The 16599-nt window shown below is 40.4% G+C and overlaps 2 protein-coding genes and 1 long non-coding RNA gene across 6 annotated transcripts in view; 2 read left to right on the top strand and 1 right to left on the bottom strand.

The window, feature by feature from the left end:
• The window catches only part of LOC147757760 (uncharacterized), an 11667-nt gene extending 975 nt beyond the window's left edge, over positions 1–10692 (top strand). For 2 of the 4 annotated variants that reach the window (XR_015320612.1, XR_015320611.1), the window contains 2 exons: positions 253–5735; positions 5872–10692. This is a non-coding gene — a long non-coding RNA (uncharacterized LOC147757760). Of the gene's footprint in view, positions 1–13; positions 5736–5871 lie in introns of those variants that run through there. The other 2 variants (XR_015320610.1, XR_015320609.1) reach the window with 2 other exon arrangements.
• On the bottom strand, positions 7903–15473 carry LOC111245665 (phosphatidylinositol 3,4,5-trisphosphate 3-phosphatase and dual-specificity protein phosphatase PTEN-like). The gene is made up of 6 exons (XM_022794310.2): positions 15059–15473; positions 14050–14185; positions 13738–13844; positions 13226–13391; positions 10269–10405; positions 7903–10053 (listed from the first exon to the last, which is right to left on the bottom strand). Exons 1-6 carry the CDS (start codon positions 15317–15319, stop codon positions 9463–9465), a joined length of 1398 nt encoding a protein of 465 aa, XP_022650045.1. The 5' UTR covers positions 15320–15473; the 3' UTR covers positions 7903–9462.
• LOC147757759 (uncharacterized) lies at positions 15372–15971 on the top strand (the record flags this gene model as incomplete). Its single annotated transcript, XM_086979549.1, has 1 exon — positions 15372–15971. A coding segment is annotated over one exon (600 nt), but the record flags the coding sequence as incomplete, so codon positions are not given.
• Positions 15972–16599: the final 628 nt, after the last annotated feature.

Genomic DNA, 16599 nt, shown 5'->3' with positions numbered 1-16599 from the left:
TTGCATTGTTGTTGGTTACTCGTTTGTGGTTGACACGTTTTGCGGGACCTTCGTCTTTTTGCAGTCTCCTTCTACAGTAACCACCTTCATTTAGTTTTAATAATAATTACAGTCTTAATAATTATTTATTTACTTATTATAACCAGAATTATTATCATCACCATTAACCTTATAGTTACAATAATTGTTTTAGTCGACTTTTCATTTTTAACTATTATGCTAGTACAATATATATATATATATATATTACAGGTAGTATTACACAGAGGCGAATGGCGCGTGCCACAGTCGTGTTGGTAGCTAACGGTTGATCGACAACAATGCGCCGCGGCTGTAAACGAGATTCATAAAACCCGCTAGAGGTCCACGAAGATGGAAATTGTTTAATCCTAGTATTTACGATGATCCATTACATGATAATAATTATCATTTTCCTCTGCACTTTTTCCACTTCTTTTCGGCGATTCTTCTCTGCTTTCTCTGACACCACCCACCACCCCCTTTCCCCTTCCCGCGCGTCTTGTTCGACCAGCGTCACGATCATCAACCGCCAAATTAAAGTGCACATCCTCTCCCGTTTACATTTTAACTTACTTCGCTCTTCTTTTCATACGTCTTTTTATATATGACCAACCTGAGCCTCGTTACTTTCTCTCTCATTTTTCCCCATTCTATAGTTAGTCTATTATGGTTGATTACTAATTAATTATGATGATTATATTCATGTAAGACCCTCCTTATAGTTCGGTTCAGTCTCGCTCTGAACCAGTGCCTTCGTACGAGAGATACATTTGATGCGGTCACACGTACCGGTGAAGCGGCAGTTGATTGTTATTATCATTATTATTATTATTATTATTATTATCATGGTATTATTATCAGAACTTGTTCTAACATTTCGGTTGTTGTTCTGTTTTGAGCTGACTATGCATTTTCACTTCATCCTTCATTGTTTGCTTATCATTTTTGTCTTCCACCGCCCTCGGTTTCACCTCATACATTTCTATATGGGATAGCAACTTATAAAGAGTTGAGTCAGATCGTGGCGTTGCAGTTCCTCATCCGCATTTACTCTGAGTTAAACACCAGAGTTCAGCGGCCCCATCTAGACACACACATATATATAAGTGCACGTTTGAAGTTCTCCAATTAGCTCTGGCAAAATCGTATGGTAACTTTCCTTTGGGGTCTCATTTTTGCCAGCACCAATTTTTCTTTTATATACGTTTCACTATCGGTGAGACTTGCCAGAGTCAGTTAAACGTGCCCTAGATATACCGGCAAGTATACGGCAGGCTTGACCGATTGGTGTTCTGATTGCCACTTTCGAGCCGTTGCGTAAACATTTAATAGAGAGGACCCTCAAATACGGAGCACGCCTCAGATGTTAGAAATTTGTATACTTTCGCTTCTAAAGTAATTAATAGGATAGCTTGGCGAATTTCTAAGACTGACAGTCATCCCAGGAACATCGCCCAGTGATCGAAACGACAGAAACTGCTAATGTTAATTCATCGATCCTGAAGAGTGCCGTCTAAGCATGCATGTTATTTTCATTATGTGTGTGCCTCTATCCAGGGTAACCGACACGGTTTAGAAACTATCATCGATATACACCAGTTGCAGGGAATTGGCTTGCCACGCATAATGCATTTTAGGCGTTAGGACTCCTTGCCGGTACCATTAAATCTGGTCATCGATCTAGCACTCTAAAACGCGTCCCAGTCGTTAATAGCCTTGATTTCATGCAGCTAGTACAAACACAATTTACAAAGCCTCATCTTCTTACTGATGGCAGTATTTATACAAATAGCACAATCAATTGCTCTGTTAGCCACATCCACGTCCATCGCATACCGTCTAATAATCACTAGCATAGAGAAAAGGAGAGACACAGCAGTCCGAAGTAAGACGGCGAAGTAAATAGACCTGCCCTGCTCCTTGAAAAAAGAATCCTTTGCAATTTCTATAGACTAGTTAGTGAGGTTGTGCAAAAAATGCGTTAACTGCCCAGCAATCAACACAGTTACTTCGCGATTAGAAGGAGAACACCTTGGTGACGATTTCAGAAGTTTTGTTCATGAACGTTTGAAGCTATACATACAAACACACACACACACAAAGACCCTACATCTATAGTTGAGAATAGGAACGCAACGCAACGAAACGAAAGATCAAGGCTCGATGAACGACCGAGGGGCTCTTGTGTGCTACTGTTATTATAGTAAATAAATACAATTCTACACGTGTTGGATGTCGCGAGCGGTAAACCATGATGTCAACGTGAGAGGGGCTTATATATCGCCTTCCATCGTTGGTAAATAAAACGATTGACGCAATAGGACTGGACAGGTTAATCTGTCGGTGAAGTTAAGCAAATAGTGTCAAAGTTCCACATATTAATGGCGTTTTTAACTCGACTATGAAGTTGGCCGCAGTGGTCTCCGTCGTTCGTGCAAACCAAACTATCACACTCCGCCTTTAGATCCGATATGATTAAAGCCTAAAATTGAACTCAGGGGGGACGTCCCTGTCGCACAAATCACTTCTTATGTGCGTGTTTGCCAATACAGCCAATCAGATAGAAAGAGAACTCTCTGCGTAGGTTCGAAACAGGAAGCTACGTGCTAGCAGTGGCCAGCCGTCTGGAGCAACACTTAACTGAGGCTGTACTGAATGCAAAGTCCGGAGCATTTGTTGGCCTTGAAAATGTACAAATTGAATGAGGAGTCATTTAATTGTTTTATGTAAGCGTACGGACAAGCGATTTTCCTTGTATAGTTCCGCAGAGCGAAGTATCTTTTTATCGCTTCTATTGCAGTCATGAATATCCACTCTCCCATTTAGCTTGACCGTATCGTGCAATTTTACAGTATAATTTGCTACATTCAAAATTACTACACAAAAAAGTGAAAAGCCGAAAAGTGTGTTATTGTTTGTTGTCGTTCTCTAAAGACCAGCCATACCCTCATTATCTTTCAACTATGTTTTTTTTGCTGACTTCTTTTCGTTCTTCTCCAATTTTGTAGAACTCTTTTAATAATTACAACATAAGATGGAAAATTCATAGTCTATTTTTTCAGTTTGTTTAATATTTATGGTGACAGTTTAACGTTTTGTAATACTGACAGGCAATACTACGAAACGTACTCGACTCGACCGATGTAGCAGCGGAGAAAAAAACACTTATAACTCCACTAACTAATAATTATACAAAACATGCCGCTGAGGAATTGATTAGTACTAAAGTTTAAGTAAGTTTTGCTTAAGGCCGTGCGGTATAGCTCGTTGGAATACAGTAAGTGTGGCGGAAATAGGTGTCGGTCATTTTTAGAGGAAGCTCTATACACCGGAAGTGTGGAAACTTCAATTTAGTTATTCGTGGCTCAAATGACGAGCAGTTACTTACAAAAAAAGTTGCTTAAATATACGATGCTTGCTAGGTATTTATCGTTGTACCTTCAAGCTGTTTACATTGTTTTTCAAGTCTCATCGAATACGAAATATGATCCGTGAGACACTCAACGAGGTGCCAATATTATGCTAATGTAATATAAACCATGGAATTATAATCTCTAGCGAAAAATACACTGTTTTAAAGTAAGATATAACACAAATACTTCAATTTTCGCAGTATATACAATGCCGATACTACTAAATTGAATTAATATAGGCATGTTATTAGGAAGATTTGCTTGATTGATATTAAACAGTCTCTTGTGCTTGACCAGGTATTTGTATCGGCGTGCCTTCACTTCGAGACCGACGGCATTGTTTCTTACGTTTGTCCTAGAATTTTCTCTTTAAGATCAAGCTTAATCCTTCATTTAACGCTAACAACATTCAGATGTCAAGTTCATTTTGCAAAAGAACGAACAACCACTTGAGACAGAAACACATTAAACCTTTCATATATTATTACTATTATTTAAAATGGCAGTTCATTAATTAAATTTCCACCTACTGATATACACCGATGGTGAAATTATTTCATGAGTCGAACATGAAATAATTCCCAATAATTGAACGAAAGCATAGGTCGTACCGCTGTGAATAGAACTTTTTTTCTTGTTGACATCTCTATCTCTCCAGAAACGATAGTTGTTTTGATTCGGAGAGACAGGTATTATGTATAAAGTTATGCAGGGGATGTTATTGGCGTTCTGATTGTTGTCACCATCGTCATGCAATGGAGTCATTTTTTTGCGCTAATACTTCCACCGTCAGCTCCGACCGCGGTCCGAAGACACACAGGAGAGTGCGCAGGAGTGACATCGCGCTTTCGGTATAAATCAACCCGCAGCTATTTCACTCGGCAACTCTGTTTAATGAGTAATTTAGCTTTATGTTATGTTACAAACCCTTTCCGTCATTCGTGTTTAGTCATTTTTCAACGATGCTGCGTTACTGGTGTCACTTCGGCAAAACTCTGATATTCTTGGGGACCGTTAATGCTACAGCAGCACAAATCCGCCGAACGAACTAAACCATATAAGTAATTGTCGGACAGATTATCGATGTTACTTATTTAGAGGATAGAAAGGCGAGAGGGGAAACTATGCAGGAAAATACGTATATATTAACTATTCAATTTATAAAAAGCTATTATATAGGATCGTTATGGCCCAACAGCAGAAAATTATGTCTATAAGAATATATTTCTGCTTTTCTTTCTCTTGCAGGCGTGACAGTCGAGCACACCCCACTTCAAGCGCTGTTGCTGTTCACAATCATCATCATCATCATCACCCTTACTTTATCTAACCTTCTTTTTACGCGTCCTTCCTTCCACATCTCCATTCCATTTAATCTATGCCGTATAATTGTTCACTCTTCAGGACCTAGGTTATACAAAGCGAAACAACGCACTCTTCTCAAAGAATCCCGCTCTTGGTCTCACACTTCCTTCTCTCTTAGCTCGCATATGTCTAGATTACCGGCAATTATTTGTCGATAGAAACAATATTTTCAGTCATTTCTCATCCATCAACCCTGCCCAATAGTCTCGGTGTTTCTTCTGTTTTTTTCGCACCCATAACCCCTGTTGATCTCACCATCGATATCATACACTTATCATAAATTAATTTTCTTGTTCTTTATCTACATCTAAAAAATGTACAAGAACTAGCGCAGCTTAAAGCAGCTTACCGAATTGCAGGGAATGTTCAAAAAGTAACGCAACGTGTGCTGCTAGCTCTAACATTGGGACGGCTTAAGAAAGGAAAGGGGATGTTTACAGATACAAATACGTTACTTTTCGTGCGGTCAGTCTTGACAGCCTTAATAAGAGTCGCATTGCCTTCTCGGCACGCAATATTGTTAATAACATAGTTATTACTCTAGTTTTGTTTTTAAAAGTATACGCTCTGATGAATCTTTCTTCACCATCGATATTTTCACCTATATCACTCACTCGTACATTCACTTGTGCTGCGTTCACATTTTTCCTCTTTCTCACTACAGGAAATAACGGGTTTCGTTATCCACAGGAAATAAAAACAACTAAACTGAAGGATCTTTCTCATAGAAAAACGCACGCAGCATACACACAGGAGAACACACGTTTCCGTCAAGTTAAGCGAACTTGAACTTATCTCGGCTCATCACGGCTGTCTGTTGTTGTAAGTGCAGTTAGCTGTCTCTGTTCTCTTCTATAACGCGCGTTTTTCCCTTCGATCTCGTCTCTGCTCGACCGCGTCATAACTCTGGACGGTACAACATTGGCCGGCGGACACGTGAGTCCATTTACATTTGTATATTTCATCAGGCATTCGTATTAAATATAAGCTAGACAAGCAAACATAGATTAACGTACGATGTACTTATCGGAAGAGGAAGGCGTAATAATTGCTAAACGCTTTTATATTCCAGCTTTGCAGCTGTATAGAAAAAAAAAAATGAGACACATGATAGGTGAGTGGGGCGTTACTGAACGTGGCAAACGCGACATGTCCATCATGTCAAGACCTGTCGACTGAAGCATCGACGGGAATTTAGACCGAAAGGAACTAAGCGCCAAGAGGTAAGCAGAATATAACAGGAACATCTTTTGCAACAGTAGAAATAATAGTAATAAATCCAATTGCTCTTATTAATCTGTGGAAGTAAATAGCGCAGGCAGCCAGTGGCTGTTTTATGTCTAAATAATTAACGAACGAATCAGATTAATAATTATAGGAAAACTACAGAAGCGAGTAAATACAAGATAAACAGGCATATGCAGTAGAATGCAAATTGAAATGATTGTGGTTCCGTTGCACGCAATCGACGATGGCACAACAGGAACTATCGGTACCCATTCAGTGCAGAACTTCACCGAAAACTTAAGTCATGACGCCCAGATGCTGTTGCCCTACGGTCATTTAATCCGCCCGTAAAAACAGTTATTAACTGCAACCCAACATATTGTGCATTAGTGTTTAAATACATATTGCAATTATTTTGGCGAGGACTTATCGTCTCATTACCTTCGTATAAACTAAGATCATATTAACATGCCGTTTTTCACAGCCTTCGGTAAAATGAATCAAAATACAAATGTAAATCAGAGGTACACGTTTCCTATCGCTGCCTACATAGAAAATGAGTTGATCTAGAGTTCTCGTTAAAACACTTCTGCTTTTTGTCTGTCACCATAGAAAATAAAAATCTCAGTAATTTTTGTTGCTCAATATTCAGTTGTTTTTCGGTTCTTATTATTTCGTTCATCATTCTTATTGCTTGTTTGTATTGGTTGGTTATATTATAAGCTGTTACTATATGAGGATTATTTCACTCAACAAGACTTAGGAACGGATGTTTACAAATTGACAGTTTAATAGGACGATTGAAGAAGCGTCCACTTCATCAAAGCTTGATGATTGATACACATTACGAAGCTGGACAACTAATTTCTTGATAGAAAAATGATCAATATTGTTAGTTGACTTTGTGTCTAAAAATGAAGCTATTTTATCTGAAATAAGTGCTTGTTGTCCTTTAGAACATTGTCGTTGTGCACGAAAAAAGATTAACGACAGAACGTTAATTGTCTCGACCCCCTGATGACTGCTGGAATACATACGTCAAAAATTCTGTTGCGTCATGTGCACTGAAGGAATGAAATATGGTATTGAATAAAGTAGTAAAATAATCTAACATGATTCAAATAAGTGTTTCGGCCTAACAGATGAATATTCTGATGAATAGTTGAAACATAGCTCCCCATTCTTAGTCAGAGAAATTTCTATCAAAATGAATACTTGGAACTTTTCGTTGTGCCATAAACTCTAAAGTATATATATATATATATAGATCATTTGTTGTCTCGGGTTTGTTCCTGGAGCGCGTCATGCTGAGCAGAACTGTAAAGAATTATTTGTCATGTTGTTGTCATCAATAACCACTGGACTCGCTGCCATTTATATGTATGTCTCTTTTTTCCGCTGACTATTTACAGCGGGTATCGCACTTTTCTCCTGAACTCGTGCCGCGGCTTCCTGCGTTCTCCTCCTTTTTTCCTTCTCCTTCGCCTTTTTCGTCTCATCTTCCTCTACTATCACTTGAAGTAACCATCCCCCCTCTAGCTTCCCTACTTTATTTTATATCCCTATAACTATTCTCGACAACAGTGTGCCGTAACGGTGCGTGCTACAGCAGCTCGACCACATATCAATATCATAGCGCAGTCATCATTCAGTTCTGGGGATCAACAATCAATTGTTGTTGTTATTGTTATTCGCTGGATCACAGCCGCTTTTGGGTTTCATTGCCCAACCGTTTCCCCATCACGTTGAGCTGCCGACCCTGCCACGAACTCAACCTGTTTTTTCTCCCTGCCACTCCCGTCGCTCTACACGCGACGCGTTCTTCATTCGCTCGTTCGTTTAGTTTCTGCTTTCCTTTTTAATTAACACAACAACGTTTCCATGAAACTTCCCGATCAATAGCCGCCAGTAGACTAACAGCTAAAGAAGGCGGGACATTGTCTCTATTTGAACTTCGTGAAAGCAGTTTTCGCCTCCAGCCACAACAAAAGACTCAACCACAACATAGCATTTCCATATAATATGATCGTGATTGCTACACGACGCGCTTCCGTTAGGAGGCGCCCTTTCGCAACGCTTTTGCAACAACACTATTTGCTAACTAATATACAGTTATTACAGTTAATTACAGTAGAGTTCCATGTGCGCATAGATACATTCTTACATTGGTACCCTATCTCTCTGGCTCTTTATGTTTGTTGCGCGTACTCCGGCAGAGACATTCGTCATCTGTTTGATGACCGTTGATTCCCTATTTATAATCGACTTGATGGTCCGGTCTATTCGATCCGCAGTAGAACGGTGCCGATCCCTGCGACAATAGTACGTGTAGAGCAATAGCGGTTCACTCGAATCATGTTTGCTGCCCTTTTTATTCAATATTTTCGCCTTGTCCTTTCCTTAAAAAGCTTCGCCTATTCTGCTCGGTTTGATACCATCAAATCATCGCCAATACTCGTTTTCATAGTTTTTTTTTTTTCCATTCGGGTGAAAGCAGAAAAAAAGCGCTATTGTTTTCCGTTCACTTTCATTCACGCATTCAATATTTTTTTTCATCTCACTTAGTACGCGCGTAGTGATATCTCAGTGACGATCTGTTTGTCACCGCTGCCGTCTCGCGCGCTTCTTAAGAGCATAAAACCGTAAAGATACGTTCACACACCTTCATTGACAATCGATCCGACCTCGGTGACTCGCACGGTTCGATTATCCCTTTAATTATATTCCTAAATATATGACAATTAAAGATTGCAACGAATGAATGAATGAATTGAGTGTGTCAGTGATGATGACCATGGATGTGCCGTCCATTCCAACTTGATCGTTTTCATCACCACCACTAAATATTTTCATAAGTTTAATAAAGTTTGTCAAATAGAGTGTTCATCCCGTTTTATCAATATAGGTGTGATCGATTAGTGATAATGATAATAATATCATTCTTGGAATAATAACTACAATTATTATATTCGTATTTACCCAGAGATCAACATCAACGGCCTAGTTGTATCGAAGTCTATATACACATAGCATATCTAAACCATCAGAAATCCTATTCTTCTCGAGACGTCGTCCTTCATTATCGATTATTGTTACTATAATATTGAATAGATTTATATTAGACATCTCTTTAGTTTGGTCGTCAGTGTTTCAAGCTGACCTTCCTATAAGCCAATACATAGTTTCGGCAGAAGTAAGTAGGCCATCAAACTTGGGACAGAAGGGGAAGGGATGATAAGTGAACCTAATAAAGCTGGCCTTATCCACCAATTGCAATTTGTGGTGGTAAGTTCCGTAAAGGAGACGTTCGATCAGAATGTTTTTTACAAAGGCTGGTTACGATCAACACCATTAGCATCACCGCCATCATCATCCTTTCATTATAATTAATTCTTTGAATTTGTTTTCCTATTGGTCTATGCTTGTTATCTGGGTCTCACATTCGTACGCAGCTAGCGTCCTCTTCATCTGAGCTCTCGTCTTCATCCGGTGAACCTTCTTCACTTCTGTGCTCTTCACTGCCGCTCGCACTTCCGGTGACGCTTTCGGCCCCATTTCCATTGCCACTTTCCAAAGGCTCACGTATATTTGCGTCGAACGTAAGACGTATCACAGCCGTCTCAGGAAAATCCCTGTTCTTGCACGCTTTGTCGAGCTGATATTTATTGAGTGATAATACCAAGTAACGACCCTCAAGGCTGACGACAGATCCCGTGTGGCCCTCTAACCAAGAACCACCGCCGCCCGTCTGCTCTTCGCCTGCAGGTTCCGAATACGGCCGTTGTTGCTGCCCATTTTCATGCGAGACACATGATTCTTCCAACGGAGCAGACACTGGCCCATCTGAAAACGACATCGACGCGGTTTGTGAGCCCGATGCAGGACCGCCTGATGCTGAATCTGCGGAACCTCCTTGGTCAACGCCGGGGCCTGGCGGTGGCGCTGGGGATCCCATAGTTCCTCTGGAGTCAGCGCCATCATAGTTCTTGATAAAGAACGTATTAAAGCACATGCTGAACATCTTTTCCTGTAAATAGTCAACAAAATATTACGGGATTAAGTCGAAAATATATCTGCTCTAAGACGCAACATTTGCCATAGAAAAGAACTTGTTTTAATATACTAGAGCGGCAACGTATTATTTTTACGAAGTTTTCTGGAATATACAAACTGAATACTGGAAATTGACATTTTGTTGCCGGTTGACTCGGCCGTCGGCTTCTATAAATATTTCTCTCTCACCTTAACGACAGGAAGAATTTTGTTTAGGCAGAACTCGATTTTAACATCACCATAAACCTCAATAGGTTCAGGAATCTCAAAATGCCAGCGCGCACCTCTGTTCCGGGTTTCACCCATAATCACCGACTTTTTTCGATCTGAAAATACGCACAACATTGCTTGCCGTGTTAGCTAATTATTTGTGCTTCGTTGTCATTTTATTTGCGTATATAACAATTGGGCACTGTGCTTCTACTGTTTCGTGTTGAGATTATGCTACGATCTACAGAATGGACGACTCTCAGTTACGCAACCCTGTGCAACACTGAGCAAAACTTTACGCATTTAAAGGTAGAATTCCGTGCGATTTACTTCTATTGGTTAAATTGCAACTCAGACAACGACGTCTATCTAGAAATAAAGCAAGAAGAAGCTAGTGAAGAAACGTATGAAGATCGTCAAGCTTTGATAGAAATCTCACCGGTCATTTACTACACTAGCTACGTTTTTGCTTTCACTACAATAAATTCTTCCGGATTATTTCTCTTCCTCTTAGCTAGATAAGCATTACTATCTTCGTTACTTTCTACAATATGTACTTACAGAAGTAAGTGGCATGAAACCTTATATTAATTATTATTATTATTATTATTTTTTTTTTTACTAACTCTTGCGCTATTTCTTCTGTGGGAACGAATTTTCTGAATCACTCAACATCAAGAAATTGCTTTGCTAGAACGTGTAACCGGAGACTCCTGCCGGACATGAGTATGTTTTATCTAATACGTTTATGAAGCGGCATGGTAACAATCTGAGCAGTCATAAACCCAATTTTTGCTCCTTTTTCAGTAATATTTCCTCGTGTTTATTCTCCTGGTATTTAATTCCTGACATTAACTGTTTTCAACGCTGAGATTCGAACTAGCATGACTGAATCATCGTTCTATAAAAATACCATAACAACACATTCAAATGAACGTATGATGACCACCTAGACCGCATGAACCATTGGACGTTGACTACTTTTTCCATAGAACTGCGAAACTTTCGAAGACTCTGTTGGGTGCTTTTAGAAGCAAAGAAGCTACAACGATGGTCGTTCGTCAGTTTAAGACCTAAAACACATCGCTGATGCACTGGGTCGATCATATACTACTAAGCTACTTTGCTCCGTTACTTTCATTCCGCTCAGATTAGAAATTTTCTCGTAGGTTCAAACAGAGATGTGTCGGCTGGCAATGCATAGCGTTTTCGACCTCTGTTTTACTGCATGCTTCTTCTAATATCAAGAAATAGTGGAAGTACCCAAAGCATTTGTTCAATATGCAATGAACATCCTCTAGTTAAGAGATGTAACCCTATTTTTCGCCAAAAGTTGCGCACACACAAGATTTTCGACACATTCGAAACTTGGTGGAGACAGCTCTTCAGGTCAAAGGTGCTATTCTTGAATGAAGCAAGCCACTCTCGAATAGTATTCTCAGCTATGGCTTACTCGTCATACACGCTACAACTCTCCCAAGTCGTTTCAATAATTACCCTACTGAAAGACCAGTGATAAATGCCTAACATGCCCATATTCATATTTTTACTTCGAACGTATGAGCCCCATAGCATGATAGCAATAAGCTTGTAGAGATATTAGGTTGGCTAGTAAATTGCCGCGTTTTCCTCAATTCCCTTAACTTATCACCTGCTCCTTGTGTATCGTTCGAAAAACGCTTTTCATTTTCTATTAGCGTGCTTCAACGATATTGTAGCAGGCACAAAAAAAAAAGCACAGCTTCGATACTTTCTATGCTATATGTTTCGTCGAAACCAAAACTCTGCCGAAACAGCCCAGAATATAGTCCTTGTGTACGGTAACGGTACTATCTTTTGAAGAACTGCGTAAGAATACTTTGCCACGTTCGACGACGATATCCAAGATCTATCGATATCTAAGGATGTCCCTTGCTCTTGCCGACCGTCTAAATTCTAGTCAGCCGAAAAGACGAGCTGCAGCCACATAACCATCTTAACCGCTTAAAATATCCTGTGTATACACTGAAACGTGAGTACAGAATTATCACCAATTAAGAGAAGTGGTGTCCATATATCAATATGAGTTAGACATCGGACTGGATGGCTTCAGGAGAGAAACTGCCTCAAGTCACCTGGGTTTACAGAGAAACTTAGATATTGGGTACCTCATGAACTCTCTAAATCCATCTAGGAATTGCAACTTAACGTTTATTCAGCATTCCGCGCGGTACCAAGCGTCGCGCAACTACAATAGCCAATTTTTGGACGAAATTGTCACTGGTGTCTCTATGTCAATATAAACTGAATGGGTGACTCTAGGAAATACGCCGAGGTTCAATATTCTATCAGATCTTTATCCAAAAAAAAGCTACACTTTGCGGAATTGCAAGAGCCTGATATGCTGGGAAGTTCTTCCTACGGCATATTTATTTGGATCCAGTCAACTAAGCTATTTCAGAGAAGAAACTCGACAGGTGAGGTCAGATCATCCTGCTCCATGACAACACGAGGTCACACACGACAAACATCGTCAATGTTGCTTTCTCAAATTTCAAATGGGAGGTTTTCTATTCAGGAAATAGACCACGAAAACCTATGATCCAACCTTACATATATCACTTGACCATCAGCAAAGGAAAGCGATGAACAAAAGCCAACATTGCTTAAGTACAGACATAAACAGTACATACAATTATATGAAACATGTTGACTTTTGCGTGGCTTAACTTTCTTCACGGAAAATTAAACCACCTCACTGAATCCGTAACCCATGCCTATAGACGCATCGTTGAATGAATATGCTGAGGTGTTAAGCCAAATATCTTCTAAAAACGTTAGCTAATTGCTTGTAGCCGGTGAAATTCGGCAACTAAAAGGACAAACAAGTACAAATTAATATAGAGAAAGTTTTTTTCGCTTCTTAAGTTTATTGCACTTAAGTGGATTGTACTCACTTCCACAAGAGACACAGAAGACCATCGACGAGCCTTTCGAGTTTATTTGGAGATTTTCCACGGTGACAGCTCGTAACCTTAAACGAGTGGTCTTGCATTTGAGAGAGCACGCCTTTATTCGAGCGTAGTATTCGACGTAGCGTCGTTGTGAAGGTATCGTCACGCCCTAGAACGTGCGGTCATAACATGACATTTAGTCATCATTAATCTACATACAGATACAACATACACTTGGTTATCGTGCACACTTGAAGAGGTTAGAGTCTCAACAGCTCTGTCGGTCTCTCGCTCTCTATTTCAATGATACAATGATGTATAAATACGATGAGATTTCTTTGGGTAGTTCTAGAAACAGCATCGTTCCAAGATCCTGTATATAGACCATTCTCTATCGATGGACCATGGTTATGGTATGCGACAAAAGCATGAGACAAAGTTCCTATATTTTTAGATCATTTTGGTTGGAGTAGATGATCTTATAAATCGGTTATATAACTGCAGTAGAAGAGTACCTTTCCATCAGAAGTTCGCTCTTCTGCATAGTGATTTAACGCCTCTTCGGCAGTTGCAAATCTTCCGCAGTGCAAAAGATAGCAACATATCATCACTCCTGTACGCCCTGAAAAAATATTTGGGAACATGCAAGGATAATTTGTCGATAAGCATTTTATGACAAGACGACAGTATTTTTTTTCCAACTGGGTGAATTTAGTTATGGGTTTCATACTATATAAAAAAATGTATCATGCCGAATATAAAAGGACAATGGAACAACTAATAACTTCATCCGAATTTCTGCAAGAAGTACCCTATAACGCGCTTACCTTTTCCAGCTTTACAATGGATGGCGACCATATTTTTCTCATGGCTAGAGAGCCACTCATGTACGTCTTGACAGAAAGGCTCAATTTTGTCGATTGGCGGTGGTTCGTGATCCCCAAAAGAGTAAGCATTACACACCTGAAGTCAATCACATACGATCATCAGATCCATCATCCAAATGAACTAATTGAGTCACGCGCTCTTTGCGCGATAACAGAGTTATTCAGTTTAGTCAATTAACTATTAACTATCATAACCCAGATAATCGAATTGTCCGGGCATCTTTAAAAGATTTAAGCTAAGCTGCTCGCTCGTCACTGACTGCCGATATTGGCACTCAACCATTGTCTTATATTCAAGTTGACGTGTGGTAAGCACTCGTAGCAAACGAAAAACTAAAGATGTCAACTCAAGATACTTAACGTATTTTATATAACCTTTGGCATACCTCATACGTGCCTCATACATCGTCCAGCAATCGATAAAGCACAGACAGGCAATTTGCTTTCCTGACAGGCGGGCGATGCATCGTGTTCCGTACTACATTATATATTATAGATCTCACACCAACCCATACATGTTTTATGTTTTACGTACAGTACTTGAGCCGTTAGACCTTCAAACGGCTGACGAAGTTTGTCTACGCCTGGATTTGAACCTAGAGAACCAGGTGTTCCTAACAGGAAAACACGTTACCCAGTGCGCGGTAAGCGGCACAACTTCGACACAACGGCAACTTCAAGCACACCAGGGTTCAGCGGCAAGACGCTTTTATATTATAGAAAGTGCCATCTGGACGTCATTCATAAACGCGCCACGTAAGACTGAGTTGTGCTCGACATGTCAACAGTAGCCAATGCCTATTCATATTACTGTCTATACCAAAAAAGAGCGCAGTGTTATAGAAAACGGATTTGATTTTCTACTAATTATGAATATAGGAAATGAATTTGTTAAGTGAAGTTAGAGTTGCGTAACTATATAAAAAAAGAACATAAAATAGATACGTACGTCTCCGCTGAATTTGTCCGTCGGATAGTGACATCTTTTCCTCTCTTTGCAGAGATTATATATTTTGTAGTGATCCTTGTGAAATTGATCGAGAAATTTGGCTACCTGCTCCATTTGATTGCGGTAGATACCTTCGAAATTATTGGCAGGATATCCCATTGCAACGATATTTGGCTCGATGTACGACAAGTCAAGGTTAAAGCCATCATATATGAATCGTTTTTTGTTGCGCGACACAGCCGCGCGTAGATGGTCCGTCATCCCCTCCACTTTGAACGACTTAGAATACCGCTGACAGCTCCTTTAATTGAACTGCCGGCGCCGTGCCGTTGGCAGAGCACACAGCAGCAGCAGCAGCAGCAGCAGCAGTAGCAGCAGCAGCAGCAGCAACAGCAGCAGCAGCAGCAGCAGTAGTAGTAGTAGTAGTAGTAGTAGTAGTGGTGGTGGTGGTAGTAGTAGTAGTAGTAGTAGTAGTAGTAGTAGTAGTAGTAGTAGTAGTAGTAGTAGTAGTAGTAGTAGTAGTAGTAGTAGTAGTAGTAGTAGTAGTAGTAGTAGTAGTAGTAGTAGTAGTAGTAGTAGTAGTAGTAGTAGTAGTAGTAGTAGTAGTAGTAGTAGTAGTAGTAGTAGTAGTAGTAGTAGTAGTAGTAGTAGTAGTAGTAGTAGTAGTAGTAGTAGTAGTAGTAGTAGTAGTAGTAGTAGTAGTAGTAGTAGTAGTAGTAGTAGTAGTAGTAGTAGTAGTAGTAGTAGTAATAGTAGTAGTAGTAGTAGTAGCAGCAGCAGCAGCAGCAGCAGCCAGCAGCAGGCGCTCCTTCTGAGCGCGGTGACTCTGTGTCCCGGTAGAGCCCCGGTGGCGGCAAACTCTAGTTTAGCTCATTTGTTCGTGTGCACCAACGCTCTGTGTGTGGGCGAATGATAAATCGCTATTGCTGCGATGACGGGGTTGAATTAGGATCGGGGGGCGCGGAGGAGGGGAGGAGGATGTAAGGTTATGACCAGTCGGACATTGTTAGCGACCTTTTCTGCGACGCTGCGAAGAAACGGTGGAGGGGGTAAATGCGATGCCGCTTCTTCTTCTACTCCGCCGCTCCGATCACCGCCAGCACCCATCACCATCGCCACCATCGGCACCACCTATTACAGCAGCGCGCGTACCACTGTCGCATCGACTTCACTGAAAATTCTTCATTGAATTTTGCCTCTTACGCTAATCACGACGAGTTAGCATCTCAAAAAAAGACCGACAATAGCCACGGTTATGTTGTTAATGTTGCTTTTTGTTCGACTATCGACGGACTAGCAGTTGCTTTCGTCGTCGTCGTCGTCGTCGCCGCCGCCGTCGTCGTCGTCGCAATTGTTTTGCGGCGATTGCGCCAATTTCGATGGCAAAGAGGATAACGAAAATAAATCTCGTTGCTGTTGCGACAGTGGTAGTAGCTCGTTGTTGTCGTTTCTGATGATGATAATAGTAATCGTACTATTGTTATTATTATTATGGTGACGCTGCTGCTGTTATAGTTGAGCAGAAGAAGACAGAAGGTGCA

Source organism: Varroa destructor, unplaced genomic scaffold (assembly GCF_002443255.2).
Source record: "Varroa destructor unplaced genomic scaffold, Vdes_3.0 BEIS01000002.1, whole genome shotgun sequence".
Classification (NCBI taxonomy): domain Eukaryota; kingdom Metazoa; phylum Arthropoda; class Arachnida; order Mesostigmata; family Varroidae; genus Varroa; species Varroa destructor.
The sequence above is the reverse complement of the archived record's forward strand: the minus strand, read 5'-3'. Positions and strand labels throughout refer to the sequence as shown.

What these genes read in the sequence shown, in the direction of transcription:
- LOC111245665 (XM_022794310.2), bottom strand. Translation starts at nt 15,319, where the DNA reads ATGACGGACCATCTACGCGCGGCTGTGTCGCGCAACAAAAAACGATTC. An exon ending in CCATTGTAAAGCTGGAAAAG is followed by an intron (nt 13,845 to 14,049) that starts GTAAGCGCGTTA and finishes ATATTTTTTCAG; the next exon opens with GGCGTACAGGAGTGATGATA. An exon ending in CTTCTGTGTCTCTTGTGGAA is followed by an intron (nt 10,406 to 13,225) that starts GTGAGTACAATC and finishes GCGTATTTTCAG; the next exon opens with ATCGAAAAAAGTCGGTGATT.